The following is a 20705-nucleotide window of genomic DNA, read 5'->3' as shown; positions in this document are numbered from 1 at the left end:
ATCATTACACGTTATGAGCTCATCGTTACAAAATTTATAAATCGTCATGTCGTAATATTATATACATAACCATACCATATGTATATACTATACATACTATAGTCTAAAACTAGACGAAAAGGTTAATTACCAAATAAATACTCATGCAGCGTAACCGATATGATTCCGTGAGTTCTTTCTTATCTGAAAGTTTAATACACTCATATTGTTTCACACCTTATTTACAAAAATGCGAAGATGCGCAGGACTTGTTTCGTAGACTTGTAATGGATAAAACTCTTGTTCTATTCCGTCGCTCAATCAATACATATTATATATTAACCTTTACAATATATGTTATTTATTATGTTTCATTAATGTAACCATTTTTAAAAGATAGAATTATATATTAACCTTTAAAAATACAATTAATTTTGTTTAAATATATATTTTGTATCCATTTTCTTCTATAAAAATGATTATCGATTTTTTCCTTAATAATGCTTGCAAATACATACTTTGTTAATTTATGTTTTTTGGTTTTAGGTCCCAACGCTTGTTGATGATCTCATAGCATGTCCCCAATTCGAAGGCTATGTTGTGGCCAAAGACTTAAAAAATATTCCTGCTGTTTACAGCCCGCATCGAACTTAGAATCGTTATTATTTCTAATGTGCCTATTGAACAGTCATTAAAATATGATTAGCAAAATATAACCGAAGTACTTTAAAAAAAACCCTAGATGAGCGAGATTTTCTCTAACTAGATTTCTATACAAAACAGTTCGAAATTATTGGGTGGCAGTCAGTCAGCAGTAACTAAAAACCAAGCCTTGACATTGCTCACAGAAAAAGTTACGTTTAAGCGCCTTCAACTAATGTAACGGCAAATTCGTTGTACACCTATTCTATCTATGATTTTTTTTGAGGTAGGCGTTATTTATTTTAACATTTGGTTTATTATTTTTTTTATATGCGCCGGGGTGGCAAATGACTCTACTCCACCTGATGGTAAGTGGTAGTAGAGTCCAAACGCGACGACGGCCAGTACAGTCGGGAAGAATGCTCTGTACTAGCCGTCCCCGCCTCGTTTGAAGGAACCCGGGTTTTAAGAGGAGGGGAACACGTGAGCTGGTAAGGAATTCCATTTTTTGGTAGTGCGACAAAGAAAGGAGTTGCCAAATTTCTTTGTGCGCGATGGAATTGATGTCACAGTTAGGCGGTGACATCGAGAACCAGCTCGCGTGGACTTAAGAAGGAAGAGGGAAGCAGGAAATCTTCCCTTTAGCAATCAATTTGTTACGAAAATGATATACACTAGAATTATATCTTGGTTTTATTAAAATGTGCAAGTGGCAAAAATATTCGTTTTATAATTTCCATTCGTGAGCGAACAGCTTCCTCTGTTTATTGTCGCCGAGAATTTCGATACACCGGTACAATGAGAAAAAAACAGGTAAAACTACAAATAACAAATACATTTAAATATTGATTTCATAATATTCCATTCATTTTGCCATTATCACTGTGAGCAGTTCACATTGATAAAATCTTTAAGATATCCAGTCTAGACTGATTTGCTGCATTTCGCATTTACTTGTTATCTTTATAAAAACAGATAAATATTTGAGGCCTAATTATAAAAAATGGAATTAGAGTTACACAGTTTTGGAATAATTCTACTAATTCAATTCAATTACTATTTATTTTTATATTATATGCCGCTATGATTGCCATACTATAGCCTATCATTCTATATATTATCATTCTGACATGAATTAAGACGATAAAAGATTATATGATGGTGCATTGCCAAACTTGGAATTTAACATTTTATTTTTCTTATACTAGCTATTACCACGAGAATAAAAGTCAAGTTTGAAGAGACCAAACTTGACTACAGAGATTTAAAAGGTATTGTCCATGAAAAGACCAATGAGCAGGTGATATTTAACTAGACAAGCCTGTAAAAAGCCTACGTTTATGAATAACTTACATTTTAAATAGAAGTATATGGAAACAATTGTTCTATTTTTATTTAGACATTACATATTACTATATATTAGTAAGAACTTGAGTTTATCTAAATACGTATATGTTGGATATCAGCTTTATTTATTTTTTATTTGTATTTAATAACAACAAACAGTACATAATAAATTTTAACTTTATAATTATCAAATATTGACAAATTATATCAAATTACAAACAAAAGATTCCAATTGAAAGTATTTTTGTTGAAAATGTTTCTTCTCTGGGCTCCAAGTATTTTGACTGTGAAAACAAAGGTCTCCGTCTTTATGCGTGATATTTTTTAATCGGTGATTGATTTTTTGCGAATATAGTGATATCATTATAAAGACTTGAAGTGACAGAAGAGTGATAGTGGAGTGACTTGCACTTTTAGGTTACTACCCACAATATTTGTTTCAAAATATTTAGTCACGATTTTTGCTTCTCAGAATATTAGTAAGGTATTTTAATGTAGCGATATAATTTGCATTTTTAACCTGGACATGGTCCAGTTGGCTCCTGGTATCTGATAACCGTTTAGCTGAGTTGATTGAATTCCTTTGGGGACCAACAGGGACAAATAAATCTCCTTCTACTGTCATCAGTATTCCAAACCATGACAGTCCCATGACTGTCATGGTTTGGAGAAATGAACGGTATTGGTAGAGGGTTAAATTCTAAGCTGAGCCGTTCCCTCCAAGCTCGAATCACTACTTCTTAAAAGGATGACCAATTTCATCTCTTTAAACAGTGTAAAGGGTATGGCAGCTGGGTCAGACTTAATGACTTGTAAATACACTTTCTGGTAAGAGTAAATTATTATTTTCTCTGTATACCGTCAATATACCGTTATTACAATAGTACCCTGAGCTTTAAACCAACTGAAATACAAATTATAATCATTACTTGAAGGTTGAATAACACGATGAAACCTTATCAAACATACATAAAGCCCTGTCACTAGAAAGTGTTTGTTTATCAGTTTTGTGATCACAGAAAAATCGTCATTAAAGAGCCTATTTGTGTTATTCTTGAAAGATTCTGAAAAAAAATATACAAAATTGTTTACAATCTCAACTTTTCGAATGAATCATTCAATCAATATACGAAAAGCCTCGTTTAAATGATAAATAAGGATAAACGTTATCTTTTCCAATTAATATTATGATTATGGATTCCTGGTGAATTTTTTAATTGAAAAATAAGTTTAATGAATCAATAAATATCAATACTTATATATAATGCGGCAGGTACTGCTGTACTTGTTCGAGTACATAATGTAGTGTTTTGTTTTGAATGTGTTAGTGTTATTTTATTGAATATTTATCTTTTTGTCGTTGAAATTCATTTACAGTTAAACAGTGCAAAAAGCAAATTTCATGGACTGAAATTAAAATCGTTTTACATTGTAAATAATTTGCTAAGATCAAATTAAATAACAGTTTTTTGCAAGTTCGTCTAACAAACTATTTTTTTAGTTTTGTTTTAGTGTTATTATTTCAGTTTATTACACAAACACACAAAAAATTTACAACACACAAAAAAGGCTTAAAATATTGTTTGTGTCAGCTTTTAGTAAAAACTACAATATGTCCTATTTCTATATAATATTTATCCTTTTTTATTCTTGCTTAAAATTAAACTTTGGTTATGCAAACTATCCCATCTTTAATTTTTTTTTATAAATGAAGTCGCGAGCGACTCGTTAGTCGGATAACAGCAGCTCCATTGTATGTACGTAACAAAAGTCTTAGCCGGATAGACCTTAATAAAGATTAAGATAATGTGGCTTAGTTTTTATTGAGTACATTTTTTTAAGATATGCAAAAATATTATCAACATTTTTTACAAGCATTAAACAGTACCAAAATTATCAATTAATATTCTTTATTTTTCTAGATTTTGATAAAAATGACAACCACTTGCTTTAATTTTATTTTATATTAAATAGAAAGTGGACTTATTTTTTATTGTAAAGGACATTGCCACTATAAGAAATAAATCATTCCTTACATGGTCAATGCGCCACCAACCCTGGTAACTATGATGTTATGTTCTTTTAGATATACTGGGTCACTCATGCTTTAAACTGGAACACAACAATAGACAGTATTGCTCCTTGGAGTTAGAATGTCTGATGAGTGCTTGGAACTTACTCAGACGGGTTTGCACGAAGCTGTACCAAAATGTAATCGGTAAAATGGTTATAAACACATGTTTTTAAATGATATGTCTTAATTCACACATCAGTAGGAAACGACGTAAAATCTTATTCTGAATTATTTAATCAGGGTAGGATTGCACCGAAAAATAAAATAACAATTAATAATAAGTGTGTTAAATAATGAATAATAAACATCCTATGCGCCACGATTTTCGTTTTAGAGTAAAACAAAATTTTTACTGAATTAAAAAACTACCAATTTCCAATACAATGGAACAGGGCGTGCAATAAAACAAATTTGTATACATATACAATTTATGTTTATAAAAAATAGGTAGACGGACTGGTAAATAGGCCTATGGGCTATTGCCTATGGGCTATTGTAAGTGGTTACAATAGCCCATAGGCAATGGCGCAGTAAGAAATATTAACCATTTATCGCCTATGCACCACCAACCTTGGAAAATAGGATGTTATTTCCCTTGTGTCTGTTACACAGGCACACTTACCCTTCTAATCGGCACACAACAATACCATGTATTATCATTTAGTGATAGATTGATATGTAGTCGGTAACAACCCAGACGGACTTTCCTGTAGCCCTACCACCAAGTACCTATTATATACATTACTATTTCGCCAATTTGTCGTTAAAGTCATCATTAAAATATTAAATAAGAATAGCATGTGTATACGATAATACTTGGAATTTACCAGATTTTTATCAAAATCGCTAATATTATCTACATCTTCACATAAAATAATAACTTTAGCCGATAAATATACTGTATTTCGCTAGATTAGATAAATTATTTTTAATTATAACAATAAATAAAGTAAAAGATCACGATTCAAAAAAAGTGGGACTCATTATAAGAAAGTTATTCAGTGAAGTAACATCATTGTAATGTGTATTATTTTTTTGTAGAATAAATAAATGTTGTGTTATTAAAATGTATTTATTAAATCATCTTTTATTTTTATTCGGTGGAGTACTATTTTGTGTTAGTGCACAACTTGTTATAGACGAAAATACACCAAAGCAACTATTTGACGAAGAGCTTTACAGTAAAGTAATCGATCATGAAGAATGTCGGAAACAAGTGAGATATCTGATGGAACCAGATCAACTGACGCTTTTAGGCCGCTGTAAGTGACAATGACATACAAACTGTATTATTAACATTTGGATATGTTCATTTTTCTGGTGGTATTTTTTATTTATTTTTAATGTTTTGATAAAAATAATTCTTGTAATTATTTAATTTGTTAACTAATACACTGGACTTAAATACACATATACTAAATTTCATTTAAATATACAAAGCTAATGAAGAATAAATTTCTACGATTTTTTTAAGGATAATTCCCTTAAAAATTCTGATAGAAACAAAGTGTGACCTACTGTTTCTTTTCTTTATAGGGTTCTTGTTGTTTGATTTTTTATGGATTATGTGCATGATTTTTATAGAAATAATAAATTATACCCAATGATTGAGCTAAAAATGGCATGCGTTAGAAGTGATTGGTAAACATTTCGAACAAATCACATAACTGTATCATTTTAAGAACGAATTCAAGTACTTCGTGTACTGTCTGATTCTCTATTTTTCGAAATGGAAATAATATTATGCCTATTATTTCAGCTAAAACATTCAGTATACAAATATTCTTTTTATTTATTTATTTATTTATTGACACTTTATTGCACCCAAACTTAAAACTAAAAATTACAATTTTTAAACAAACAAAACAAAGGTGAGGTGCAACAGGCGGCCTTATCGATAAGCAGCGATCTCTTCCAGGCAACCTTTGAGCAGAGGATCATAATATTTATAAATGGGAAGGGTACAAGCCAGTTTACCTATATACTACATACACTACTACATACATAATACATACATACATATATATACTACACTACTATTATATATAATATAAATATACATATATATATATATATATATACTATAATAAATACATACATAAATAAATACATAATATATATTTATATAAAAATTCTTTTTTATTCTTACTTATAATTTTTGTTTATTTTTTCAGTCTTAGATGCTGGTATACGATTCCCAAGAGGGTTTTTCATGCTAAGTGTTTCGGATTTAGGCAACTATGAGCAATGTCTTAATATAAACGAAGAAGTTGAAGATATGAAAATAGAAGGAAAATACTATTTTATCGATATACCATTTAATCAAACGTTTCGCCTTCCCTTCTTAAATCAAAACACATCTGATATAACAAATAGAAAAATAGTAGGGTTTAAGAGCATTATCAACGAGGTTCAGGAATTTGTAGCAATTGATCCCGATACGTAAGCAACTTTTATTATAATATTTATTTTGCTTTCAAGCCCTCATTTTGTTCGTGTTGTTTTTTTAATTGAAATTCATAAAATTCAATATTTTACGCTCCATTTTTATAAGACGGCAAAAATTTAAATTTCAGCAATAGTATAGTAATGTCTGATCTTAAATATGTTTTATAGGTTAAACCCTGAAAATCCATTGATACTAGCGTCAATTAAAGTGGCTGTATGTGTGCCAAAACCTTGCACGACACAAGAATGGATTAGTACATTGCTTTTCAACGTAAGTGCAATTGGATTCGAATATGAAGAAATTTTCTGTCGTCTACCAAACGACAAGCCGTGGATCACTGTCGACTATGTTGCTATGTAAGTGTAACTTTTAATCGTAATCTCTTCATTGTAATTTATTATTCCAGATAGCTACTGTTTTATTATTATAAATTATGTAACTGAAATATTATTTGAGCCTAAATATTACGTTTTCATATCGACAATGACGTCTTCGATATTCGTTGTTGATAAAATTTGTTAGAAAGGAAATAGATAATTATTAACTACACATCTACGCGTATTAGTAGAAGATTACAATATATTTTATAAATTATTTGAAGATAAGAACACATGTGCTTACTTAAATAACTTTTCAGTTATCAAGCGGCTATTGATTTGAAAACAAAATTGGTCAATAAAATTTAATGATTTGTATCACAAGGTCTATGCAAATAGATATTAAGTTTTATTATTTCATTTTGTTTATGATTTCGCAGTTCGCAGTCGCATATACATAATCCTTTAAAACTTAAATTAATTTAAGATTATTAACTTAAATTAATTTCAGACAATGGGCTTAAAAATTAGCATTATATTTACCAAAATATAATTAATCTTTAAAAGTATATTTTGTCATTTTATTCAATCGCGTATGTCAGATTAATTTTTAAATAAAAATTGTTTTACTATTTGTTAGATAGCCTTTACTATTAAATAGTTGTCGTAAAATCTATTTTGCTGTACCAGTATTTATTTAAGCGTTAAGAAAGTAAGAGGAGGAATTGAAAATTAATAATAATTTAATTACCTCCTTTACTTTTACTACTTTTATATATACATATTTACATTTCTTTTTTTTCTTTTTTAGCGGAGTATTTGGTTTCCTGGGATTAATTACTTTACTCAGTACATTTTACGACATCAACCATATAGTCATAAAAAAAAGAGGTATGGATAATTTAATATTTTTTCCCTCCTACTGATAATTGCTCATAAATTTCGATAAGTTGATTCCATAAATAAAAATGTATATCTAAATGACGATATTGATACTATATACCAAATAACATTACATAATATTTAATTCTTTTAATTCTGTTTGCGGCTTCCAGTCTAAATACTAACCTATTGCGATTCCTATCCATATAAAAAAAAAAACGCTAGGAAAAACAAAACACTTCGGTAATTTGAGATTGTTACTGTAACAGATATTTTCTTAAAGTTATCCTAGTTAATCGTAGGTATTTATTTATTAAGCTTTTGTTATTTTGAAATAAGTGAGCTTCCTTCAATTACGATAAGATAAAAAAGTCTTGTTATTCTAATTGAATAATTGCCACGGTGGCACATCTTAAATGCTACCCATCTGTGCAGGATATACGTATTCGTATGTAGTGGATAAGCAGATATGTGCTAAACACAGCTACACTCTATTTTCTTTCACTCACATATCCGGTAATGCGGTAATCTGATAGGCCTGAATAGAGATCATAAGCAGATAATATTATTACATTATATCAGCGGCTTTATGTATTATATAATATGATGAATGTCATACAAATCTATAAAATAGTTTTTTTTTTCATAACTTCTAAAAAACCAAGTTTACACATAACTTACATATGAAATTGGTTGTTTTGTGTCGGAGGAATATAAAGTAATTTTTTTTTGTAAAATATATTTAATTAATCAAAGTATGCACCGTTGTTATCTATGCACTTTTGCCATCTCATAGGTAGTTGATTGATTCCTTTACTGAAAAAACTATTTCATGGCGTGAATTAATAAACTCTTTGAAGGTGGTTTGGACAGCCACGTCGGAGTTGAATTTATTTTTCTGTAAGAAGTTGTCAAAAGTGGTTGTTTGTTGTGCAGGTGTGTGGTCTTGCGTTGTCGTGAAGCAGCAGTGGCCTAGAGCGATTGACCAATCTCGGTTGTTTAGCAGCTAGTTCTTCCTTCATAGTTTGCAGTTGCTGACAATAGATATCTGCCGTAATCGTTTGGCCAGATTTTAGAAACCTGTAGTGAACGACACCGGTGCTAGTCCACCAAACACTCATAAGTAACATTTTCTGAGTCGATTTGCCTTTAGGGCAGCATTTGGCTGGGTCTCCAGGGTTCGGCCATTGCGACAAGCGCTTCCGATTATCGTATCTACAGTATCCACTTTTGCATCACAAGTAATGATTCGATTTAAAATCCCTTCATTATTGTGTCGGTTGAGCAAAGTAAAACAGCAGTCGACGCGTGTTTGCAAGTTCGATTCACTCAATTCATGAGGTACCCATCGTTCAAGTTCTTTTACTTTCCCGATTTGCTTCAAGTGGATTAATACAGTTTTCTCACTTACTCCGAAGCCTGCAACTATCTATGAAGTGCTTTGTGATCGATCTGCTTCCACAATAGCCTTTAATTCTTCATTTTCCACTTTGGTCTCCGACTGTCCACGGGGTTGGTTCTGAAGGTTGAAATTTCCAGAACGAAAACGTTGAAACCAAAAACGTACCGTGCCTTTTATTGCGACACCAGCGCCGTACACATGATTAATCCTTCGAGCTGTTTCTGCAGCACTGGTGCCACGGTAGAACTCGTACTCGTAAATATACCGATATTTCATGTTTTCCATTGTGCGGTAATCCGCACAATTTAAAACATTAACATTACCAAAAAAAAATGAATGACTGTTTTCAAAACTCAAATGTACCAGCTAAATGAATTTATAAATTTGAATTTGGAATTCTTAACCAAAGAGCTCAAAATGGTCAGTACGACAAAACGCTAATTTCATATGTAAGGACCTAATATACATATATATTTATTTATTTAAATATAAAATACATTAATGAAGTAGCTGGGCGTACGTGCTTTGCTCGGCTCACATAATAGTATTTGTTGTACCTGTGTGTAGATAAACTTAAAAAGCAGAACCTTATTTTAATACAAAATTTGAGCCAAATTGTTAGAGCCGTTTCTGACATTTTTTTATAGAATAGGAAGGCAGATGAGCCACCTGATGGTAAGTGGTCACCAACGCCCTTGGACATTGGCTCTGTAAGAAATGTTAACCATCGCTTACATCGCCAATGCGCCACCAACCTTGGGACCTAAGATTTTATGTCCCTTGTGCCTGAAATTACACTGGCTCACACACCCTTCAAACCGGAACACAACAATACCAAGTACTGCTGTTTTGCGGTAGAATATATGATGGGTGGGTGGTACCTACCCAGAAATACATTAAATAAAATATACTTCACAAAAGAATTTCTCATTTAATATTATAAAACAACTATATTGCTACTGTATGTATGTTATACTTATTTTAATTACTTACCTCGAAACAATTCACGTCCTCTCTATATATGATTGATCGATTTGATTACTATATTTTAATTCACTTAATCGGATGTGGATATAGGCTTAGATATGCATTAATTAATTATTCAAAAAAATATAACGCATATTATAAAATAAATAGTCAAATAAATTAGCTTAAAAAATTATTTATGACAAGAGTTAACGCTCACAGCGTTTTAGAAATTTAATTTTAACCATCAAATATTTACTATGGAGCGCCTTCAGTAATCGTTATTTGTATCTAAGTGTTACAGTTAGAGCTAACTCGTACTACGAAGAAACCGCGCCATTTAATTTTCGCAATTGTGTTTTGCAAATATATGTGTTAAAATGCAGTAGCGTTTTATTGAACTTGCGCGTTAAATTATATTTGTATAATACAATTTTGTAGCGATGTGGCGCGAAATTAAACTTTCTGATTTTGTACGTTCTGATCGTTAGGTAAGATATTTTTACTTCAAGAAATATTATATTAACAATGGAATACCAGTATTTGATTATTATATTAATAAATTAAGAAGCAAGACTGAAATACCGATCAATAGATAAATAAGTGTAATGATTAAAAACTATCGGTCTTATTTTATTTTATATTGATAATATTCTTTACATTATAACAATCAGTAACGTTACTATTAATAGAAAACAAATGGAAATAATATTTATCAAACGGTTAAAATATAAAAGAACACTAAGAAGTTACGTAAATGTAATTGAATGCAAAAATTTTGCACGACCAAATAATGTTATTATTAATACATTTTATACATTTCATTTATTTGTGTTTTCTTTTTCAGATCCAAAGAAAGCAAACATCTTCTATCGCACGTTCTCCGTTTACACCAATACGCGACGACTTTTGAATTTTGCTCCTAATTCTAACGCCTTAAATTGCTTAGACGGCATAAGATCAATATCAATGATGTGGGTTGTCGTTGGTCATACATTTTCCATGTACAATTTTAATGCTGATCTTACTAAGAGTTTGAACGTAAGGAGATTTAATTTGTTTTTTTTTAAATATTAATAATATGTATTTTGCTTATATATAGTCAGTTTTTTTATGGAATAGGTAGGTGGACTGTACTAGTAGGCAATTGGAGCACCTGATGGTACCACCGCCCATAGACGTTGGCGATGTAAGAACTATCAACCATTCTCTAAATCGCCAATACTTGGGAACTAAGATATTATGTCCCTTGTGCCTGTATTTATGCTGGCTCACTCACCCTTCAAACCGGAACACAACAATCCCGAATATTGCTGTTTGGCGGTATAATATCTGACGAATGGTTGGTACCAAACCAGAGGGGCTTGAACAAAACCCTATCATCAAGTAATAAATTCCAAGCCTTCTCCACAAAGCTTTATAATAAAGAGAATACAATTACGAAGTTGCGTTTAGGCTCTATATTTTTACTGGTGGTAGGGCTTTGTGCAAGCTCGTCTGGGTAGGTATCACCCACTCATCAGATATTCTACCGCAAAACAGCAATACTTGATATTGTTGTGTTCCGGTTTGAAGGGTGAGTTAGCCAGTGTAATTACAGGCACAAGGGACATAAAATCTTAGTTCCCAAGGTTGGTGGGGCATTGGCTATAAGCGATGTTGACATTTCTTACAATGCCAATGTCTAAGGGCGTTTGGTGACCACTTACCATCAGGTGGCCCATATGCTCGTCCACCTTACTATTCTATAAAAAAAAAAATTAATTCATTCATGAGTATATTTCATATTTTTTTCGATAATTAATCAATTAAAATGGAATTTATTTATTTTAGTGGTTAACATCTGGCGATGCAGTATGGATATCGACGGGCCTTTTTACAGTGGACTCATTCTTTTTAATGGCTGGTCTCCTGCTGGTTTATACGTCTGTAGGAAGAATGACTGGAGGTAATTTTTCATTTAGGTTTTACGATATTTTTCCGCTAATCACTAAAGTAACCTTACCGATAGTATAATATTAGTAATCTGCTTTTGTACCTTATTATCAATTTTATTGTTTTCTTTTATACAGCTTTAAAACAACTTACTAAAATAATAAGATTTTAATTTCCTAAAAAACAATTTTAATTAATGTAATAATTCTTTGAAATAAATAGATACTTTTCAAATGTGAGCTTAAAATCAAATTATCCCATATATTTTGTTGTTACCATAACAACGATTAAGAAATGAGCTTCGCGTTATTACATCTCATACGATACGTGACAGTCCATGTTTTGATTTAAATTATTAATATTTTCTGGGATAGTGAAGGTATGCTACGTTCACTGTCCCAGAAAATATTTATCCCAGTCCTTATAATAAATACTTATATATTTTGTGCCAAATTTTCTTGAGAAATTCTCTAGGCAATGTAAATAAATACTACTTATACTCTATTTTTACATATTACGACTCGATAATTCGTAATAAATAAATATCGATTTTAATACATAAATAATTTTAATAAATAAAATATAATATAGAATATGTTATCTAAGTTCCTTATCGACGTGTTCGTTACAATATTGTTATAAACTTAAAAATGACTTACATACAAGTGACCATCAATACATATCGATTAATCAAGATAATTATAATCTAAATTATTGATTGAAAATCTTTTTTCTTTGTTTTGATTACATATATATCTGATCTTTGAATCTGATTTTATCTTACACGTAAATATTTTTTTATTTAACTTGTGGTTAGGGAGTTAGGTATAATAATATGAATTTGACATGTCTTGTAGCAAAAGATGTTACTGTAAAGATCAATTGATCAAAATTACGTTTTACCAAAATGCAGAGACCTGGATTAGCTATCGAACACCTTATTAACGTCAGGCAGGATTAAGCAAATCCTATAGCTCTCCCGTTTTATTCTACGTATTGGTAACTCTATCCAATTATAAGACCAGATAAAATGTCTGAAACTTGAGAAAATCACACTAAAATATAGCTCACTAGCTTCCTAACTTCTACGTCAGCTGAAACGTTGGGCGCTTTACTAATTGTTTGTAATCGTTTCTATTCTATGAAAACACAAAGTATATTTAATACATGTAATGAAACTTTTATAGCATTTTATTTTCTTTATTTACATTTAAGAAAATCGTTTTTTACAGTTCAAGTCCTGAAGCGCCTTCATGTTTTCTATCTCAATCGACTTCTACGAATGTTCCCGTTGTTAGCATCACTTGTACTTCTAGAGGCTTCTGTGTTCCATCGTGTAGGAGATGGACCATATTGGGTCCATGTTGCGGATAATGTTCAGGATTGTCGAAGCTTTTGGTGGTCCACATTGTTGCATATCCAAAACTATGTGAATCCAGACCATATGGTTAGTTATTTTTTTCTTAAAATAAGCATTGATTTTATTATTTTATATATTTTTTAATATAATTACTTATTTACTATTAAAACATTTCCATATAAATTTCACAAAGATTAAAAAATATATTTTCTTTTAGTGCATCCAGCACTCGTGGTACGTAGCGATTGACATCCAACTACACATCGTGTCACCCATTATTCTATTTTGGGTACTCAATAAAAAGAGGCGATATGCCTGGTCGGCTCTTATCGCTGGTCTTTTGGCAATCGTAGTTGCTTCCACTGTATGGAACTTCATTAAGGCAATGCCTTCAAGTAACATGTCTCTTGTGTAAGTGATTGTCTATTTCCTACTATTTTTTAAGGAAAAACTATTTAAAAAATTAACTTTAGATATGAAGATAGAATACCTATTATTACTATGTCAATCGAAAATGCGATAAGGCCAAACATGACATGACGTCTTGTGTCTTTAGGTAATCGCTTTCCGGTAGTGTTAAATCTATCTGTTTATATTTCCATTATATTGAATGGTAAACTAATGTTTCGAACTTATTTTAATTTTTTTTTCAGTCGTCTAGATGAACAATCCTATTATATGAATAATTACTATGTTACTGCATGGACCCGTGGAGCTCCGTTCTTTGTCGGAATGATAGCTGGCTATGTGTTAAATATATACAAAGGCAAGAAGATCAAATTGAATACGGTAGGCTTACATAATATAAATACAAATGTTAAGAGGTGGTGGGTATAGGACCTTGCTCGATTGGGCGTTTCTTAAAGACATGCTTTGCGCAGACATTACAACCCCTATACCAGAAATAACAGACCTATGACACTTAGGACATTTTTGCTGAGAACGCACACATAGGACATTTTTGCTGAGAAAAGTGTAGGTCTGTTTTTAGCATAAGGTCTCGTCCCGCACTGATTTATAATAGTTAGTATAATTACGTAAAAAAATCAAAATATGTAATGAAATATATTTTGCAAAGCAAAGATAAGCAGAAGGTTCCCTTGGTGTTTTATTATTCTATATCCTGACAACGATAAAGAAATCTTGATTTAAATAGTTTAGGAGCAAAAAGCTAATAATAACGTAAACTGAGGGAGGGTACTTTGCTTATTTATTTTTATTACTTCTAAGTGTCGAAACTGTTGATGGATAATTACTTAGTAGTCAGACATCTCATAGTTTTTTCATCTTTTGATAGTCACCCAAGAAAGAAATAAAAATCAGCATTTATACTATACCGTAACGTGATTTCTATGACGTGAAGAAAATATAAAAAACACGCTTTATACTTTAAGGATTCTGAGTAGCAATTTCATACACCTTTTATACACCTGTTATCGGCTGAAGCCACAATTATCTAAACTTCATAGTAACCAGTCTTTTTTTTCTCTATTGTGGAGATTGCGCAGAGACATTTTTAGTTTTTAAGCCTATGTAGTTTTGGCGTTCGGGTACTTAGGCGAATATTAAATTAATCTTCCTTACAACCTTTGATTTATTATTTATCATGGGACTAAATTAACTAAATAGTATATATAAAACTATTTAACTATTCATATTTATGTTGGGTACACACTTTTCGACGGTATGAAATATGAATCATGATAGATCATTTAAAATATTCAGATATTGAAATAAACTAAAATCTTTCAAAGCGCAAAAGAGTCACGACTAATATAATTATTGTTTAATTTACTAGAACAATTGAGTATTTTTCGCATGAAGTCATTATTCTTTATGTTAAAACAATATTTTTGTTCGTGTGACCAGATTTTTTCTGCAAACTTGGACAACAAACAACTGCTGGTTTTATGACGTTTCATAGCAAATTATTAGCGTATACATATACAGTACTGCTTTAATACTTCGATTAAATTACAGAGATATAAGTACTTTGGCAATTTTTTATATGTGTAAATAAATTATTTTACTTCTTAGCACTAGTGACCTAGAGATAATCTTCATATCGCAAAAAATGCATGTAATTTATTGTCAAGGAATATATTGATTCATAAAATTTATCAAGATTTTTATCGATGAAATAATCGTAAAACGTAACAAAAAAATGGGGAAGCAATAATTTTTTTTATGTACGTCTTATTAGATTATATCTAACGAGTGATAATATTAATATTAGTCTGTGACATCGCTTATCATTAAAGGTAAAATCTCGGTAATATTATTGTAGGGTTTATTCAAATAAAAGTAAAATTTTGTTTATTTTACTGTATCAATCATTTATATTTTAGAGGACAAGCTTAATTAATATTCAATAAATCACAACCGGCTTTATTTATTAAAACTTCATCCAGTATATATAATAATAATTATTAGACTGACATGAAGTGTCGTCTTTCGTAATCTTACTCGAAATAGAACACTGATTCCACATTTTTAATTATTTAATGTATCTGATAATAATTACATGGCTCATTTAGAGATTCAAATTATATTCAAATGACATTCAATTCCAAGTTCAAATGTTCATTGGCAAGGCTTAAAATGTATAGTAGGATTTAGTTATATAAATGAATACCTTCCTTGTCCTAGAACGGTTGAGATGTCAGAATCTGGGTGTTACAAGTTCCTTCCTAGCATTTTTTATTAGAATAATCATATTATGATACCGTAATGAAAAATAAAATTACCTTAACCGAATTTTTGCTACGAAATTTATAAGCATCTATTTCTTCTAATTGTCAATGAAAATTTGTTTTAAAGAAAGTAAATCTTTCAATAAAATATCTGATTTTGTAATAACAAAAATATTATTGCTTGTTCCAGGGCTTCGTAATCACATCCTGGGTTATAGCTCTCGGCATGATCGCGTCATGTTTCTACATGTCATATGTAATCATGCAATTAGACTGGGACAACCAAGTTGGAGACAGTCTGTTTAACTCGTTCATGAGAATTATTTGGTCGATCGGCTTGTGTTGGATAATCTTTGCATGTGTTAAAGGATATGGAGGTCAGAATAATTGCTAAATACCTAAATAACTAAAAGTCCAACTGTCTTAGTTTTTTTATAGGTAACTCTTACATAAAATTATTTCGAGTTACTTTTCTTCACTATCATCTATCAGGAAGGCATTGTTGAGTGTCTAGATACTAGATATTTACGAGAGAAGCCGAGCTGACAGGGCAGGAGACATAAAAAGCACGCATGCGCAATGTGACAAAATATTTACATATTTCCAAATAAGGTTTCCAAAAGAATTAAGTTGCGCGCATATTATTTTTAAATATTACTACTACTACTCCTACTTACTTACTTTAAATAATATATGTATTTTTAGTACAGCAGCTATGTTAACAATTAACAAATTTCAGGTCCAATTAACTGGCTTTTATCGCTCAGTTTGTGGAAATTGCCCGCTCGTATATCCTTCGCTATGTACCTTTACCATTACCCAATCGCCTTTGTAATAGCTGGAATGCAAGTAACGCCTATCTATTTCTCGGTGGGAGGAAGGGTAAGTGTTGAATACTTATCAGCTTTCATATTTACTGGTGGTAGAGTTTTGTGCAAGCTCGTCTAGGCACCACCCACTCATCATATAATATATTCAAATGTTGAAGAAAGAGAAATAAAAAATATTTATAAGGAAATCAAATACTAACTTTTTAAATTAATCGATTATATTTATAGCATTTAACCGGCACAGGATTATATTTCTGGATACTCAATTATTTAAAATTAATTTTAATCTTTTGTCTTTATAGATTTATGACTTTATGGCACTCTTCACGTTGTCATTCATCGTGTCGTTCGTTATGACGGTAGTCATTGATGCTCCTTTCTCAGTGCTAATCAAAATATTAATGGAAGGAGGTAAGTAATTTATATTTATAGTTTTTTGTATTTTTTTTATTGCACGATTTTAGCCAAACATTATATTATATACATTATATACACAATTAAATAACATTATATGTTTTTTTTTTTGCTTAATGCTTCCTATTAATGTATTCTATATATGTATATTTCTTTCAACAGGTCAAAGAAAATCTCAACCAAAAATAGAAAACGGTGCCGATTCCTCAAAAGCTGGTCCAATACCTGATAAGAATGTGGCTGATTTAGAAAGGAAAATTGCCAATAATGACCATAATTTGACTAATAACATAATACATTTGGAGAAAAATGGATCAAGTAACGACAAAAATGGCGCTATGGATAGGATAGAAGTATTAGGGGAAACGTTACCAAGTAAAGAGAATTCAAAATTTTAAAAAATTTTGGACGCAGTCAATTCCATGAAAACATATATTAAGATTTGTTATTACTCTAATGCATCATTTACCTTATTGTATTTATTAAGGTAATCTCATATTTATCCCGAATATGAGAATTTGAGGGATGTCTATTTATGTCTATATTCTCCTCAGAACTGATATAAATATATTATGAACATGTAATATATATCTAAATCAGACACACATGTAATAATGTTTGGATTCAATTTTATTTTTTGTCTAATAGACATAGTAATATCATGAAGATTTTACAATAAATAATAATTCTTATTAAAAATTATCAATGTATATATTTTTTGTTTAAATATTTTTTATTGCTATAACTGAAGCGTATAGTGAAAAGCAGCTTTGTAATCTTCACAATAAAGTTGAATATTATATATAAGATCATTTAGGCGCTATTGTAGTTTAAGGTAATCTCAGTAAGTTATGACTATAGAATTTTATTTTTGTACGATAGTGTAAATACAATTATTATAAATAAATATTATAAGTTTTTTTTTTAACTGGAAATTTGCGATATATCAATAAATGTTCCTGCATAAAAACTTTCATTATTTAAACATAAATGACGTAGTAAATATAATTACACTTGAACTTTTTCTCGTGATGTTTTCCTTGACTGCTAAGCATGAGATGAATTATAAACACAAATTAAGCACACGATAATGCATGCCTTGAACCCGCAATCTTCGTTTAAGATTGACATAATCACTGGACCATCTCGGCTCAGTGGTGAGTGGCAGGCCAGGGACAGTAACTACCCATTTTTTGTTACTTTTTGATTTGACGTTTCTAAGAGAGTTAGAAAAACCTACCTAATCAATAACACACAAATACTTTAAAACTCATTATTAGTTACCTACCTACACTTAATTAACCGAAATTTAATAATATAATATATCTTTTATCTTAAATGTAACGGGTTGATGCTTTTTTGCTTTTAAATGTAATTTTAGATCTATGATACCTATACCTACGATATGATACGATACTTTTCAACTGGCTTAATATTTATATGCAAAACAAAAAATAATAAAAGTAGGCGTTTATTATAATTTTAGGCCTCAGATATTGAAGCGCCTACAAATTATTTATAGTAACTACATGAATTCACACATTTAGTATTTATATACTATATACTAAATGTGTATATATATTTTTTTTCAGCCTTTTGCCGTCCACTGCTGGACGAAAGCCTCCCCCATAGAACGCCAACCATCCCGATCTTGGGCAGTCCGCACCCATCCCGAACCTGCCACCTTTTTTAAATCGTCGGCCCATCTTGTCACAGGGCGTCCTACACTACGTTTGCCTAAGCGTGGTCTCCACTCCAACACGTGTTGGCTCCATCGGCCATCAATGCGCCTGGTGACATGACCAGCCCACTTCCACTTCAGCGAGCTAATTCTAAGCGCGATGTCGGTGACTTTAGTTCTCTGGCGAATGTCCTCATTTCGGATTCTATCTGCCAGAGAAACCCCAAGCATCGCACGTTCCATTGCTCGCTAAGCGACCCTAAATTTGTGGACCAGTCCTACGGTAAGTGTCCACGTTTCGGCACCGTAAGTCATTACAGGTAGGACGCACTGATTGAAGACCCTGGTCTTAAGCGACTGTGGGATCGACGATTCAAAAATATGACGTAACCTCCCGAATGCCACCCAGCCCAAACGTATTCTTCTTTTAGCCTCCTTCTCAAAGTTGTGCCGGCCAAGTTGTATAGTTTGGCCCAGGTAGATATATTCCTTCTCCTCAAAAGGGAGAGGAGGCCTTAGCCCAGCAGTGGGACATTAACAGGCTGTTACTGTACTGTACTGTAAGATATATTCCTGCACAACTTCATGTGAAGAGCCATTTACGACCACTGGTCTCGGGGATACATGACGGTTTGCCATAATTTTGGTCTTTTCAATGTTCATCCCGAGACCTACTTGTCTTGAAGAATCGCTCAGGCTACTTAGCATCTCTTCCAAATCCTGCACAGTCTCCGCCATGATGACAATGTCGTCGGCAAATCGCAGATGTGTTGGCCATTTATATTAATGCCGCGTCCGTTCCAATCGAGCGTCTTGAAAACGTCCTCCAATGCATTGGTAAAGAGTTTCGGTGATACTAAATGTGTATATATATAAATATATTATTGCAAATTTAACGATGATTTAAATTTAATTTTTTTAATACAAAAAGTTACAGGTTAATTAAAAATACTACACAGTAATAAATAACCTAGTAAAAATACTTAAAATGTCGATGGGCGGTAGTGACTACTTCAATCAATTAATCAACAGCCAATCGTTGTCCACTGCTGAACATAGGCCTCTCCCAAGGTGCGCCAAAGCTCCCTGTCCTCCGCCTTCCGCATCCAGTTGGTGCCCGCCACCTTCTTAAGGTCGTCGGTCCACCTGGCTGGATGGCGCCCTACGCTGCGCTTGCTGATTCGCGGTCTCCACTCTAGGACTCGTCTGCTCCAACGGCCATCGGTCCTACGACATACGTGACCAGCCCACTGCCACTTCAGCCTGCTAATTTTGCAAGCTATGTGACTCCGGTTCTTTTCCGGACTTTCGTCTTCAAACATTGCGGTATAGACGACTGGAGGACTTGACGAAGGTTGCCAAATGCTGCCCATCCCAAGCGAATTCTTTGATCGGCTTCCTTCTTGAAGTTGTTCCTACCGACTTGTATTATTTGTCCTAGGTAGGTATATTCACTAACAACTTCGAGAGGTTTCCCCTCGACGTATATCGGTCCCGGCACGACATGCCTATTGAACATGACCTTGGTCTTGTCCAAGTTTATACCGAGACCGACACACCGGGAAGACTCGCCTAGGCTACGCAGCATTTCGGTGAGTTGTTCCAGCGACTCTGCTATGATGACGATATCGTCGGCAAATCGAAGGTGTGAGATGTACTCGCCGTTTACATTGACTCCATACTCAGTCCAATCCAGCGTCTTGAAAACGTCTTCCAACGCGTTGGTGAACTGTT

General features: G+C 32.0%; 1 protein-coding gene across 1 annotated transcript; it reads left to right on the top strand.

Moving 5' to 3' along the window:
• The first annotated feature begins 4121 nt into the window (after positions 1-4121).
• Positions 4122-17688, top strand: LOC126771212 (O-acyltransferase like protein-like). Its single transcript, XM_050490968.1, has 14 exons — positions 4122-4186; positions 5165-5304; positions 6217-6484; positions 6659-6847; positions 7620-7699; positions 10906-11099; positions 11892-12006; positions 13226-13440; positions 13571-13764; positions 14007-14142; positions 16237-16423; positions 16786-16928; positions 17179-17287; positions 17453-17688. The coding sequence occupies exons 1-14, from the start codon at positions 4122-4124 to the stop codon at positions 17686-17688; spliced, it is 2271 nt and encodes a 756-aa protein (XP_050346925.1).
• Positions 17689-20705: the final 3017 nt, after the last annotated feature.

Source organism: Nymphalis io, chromosome 10, assembly GCF_905147045.1.
Source record: "Nymphalis io chromosome 10, ilAglIoxx1.1, whole genome shotgun sequence".
NCBI classification, from domain to species: domain Eukaryota; kingdom Metazoa; phylum Arthropoda; class Insecta; order Lepidoptera; family Nymphalidae; genus Nymphalis; species Nymphalis io.
Note: the sequence above shows the minus strand (reverse complement) of the source record. Positions and strands in the feature narration are given on the sequence as shown.

Bases quoted from the DNA above. Each gene is read 5' to 3' on its own strand.
- LOC126771212 (XM_050490968.1), top strand. From the start codon at position 4,122: ATGTCTGATGAGTGCTTGGAACTTACTCAGACGGGTTTGCACGAAGCT. The intron at 14,143-16,236 runs GTAGGCTTACAT...TGCTTGTTCCAG, and splicing joins AGAAGATCAAATTGAATACG to GGCTTCGTAATCACATCCTG. The intron at 16,424-16,785 runs GTCAGAATAATT...AACAAATTTCAG, and splicing joins ATGTGTTAAAGGATATGGAG to GTCCAATTAACTGGCTTTTA.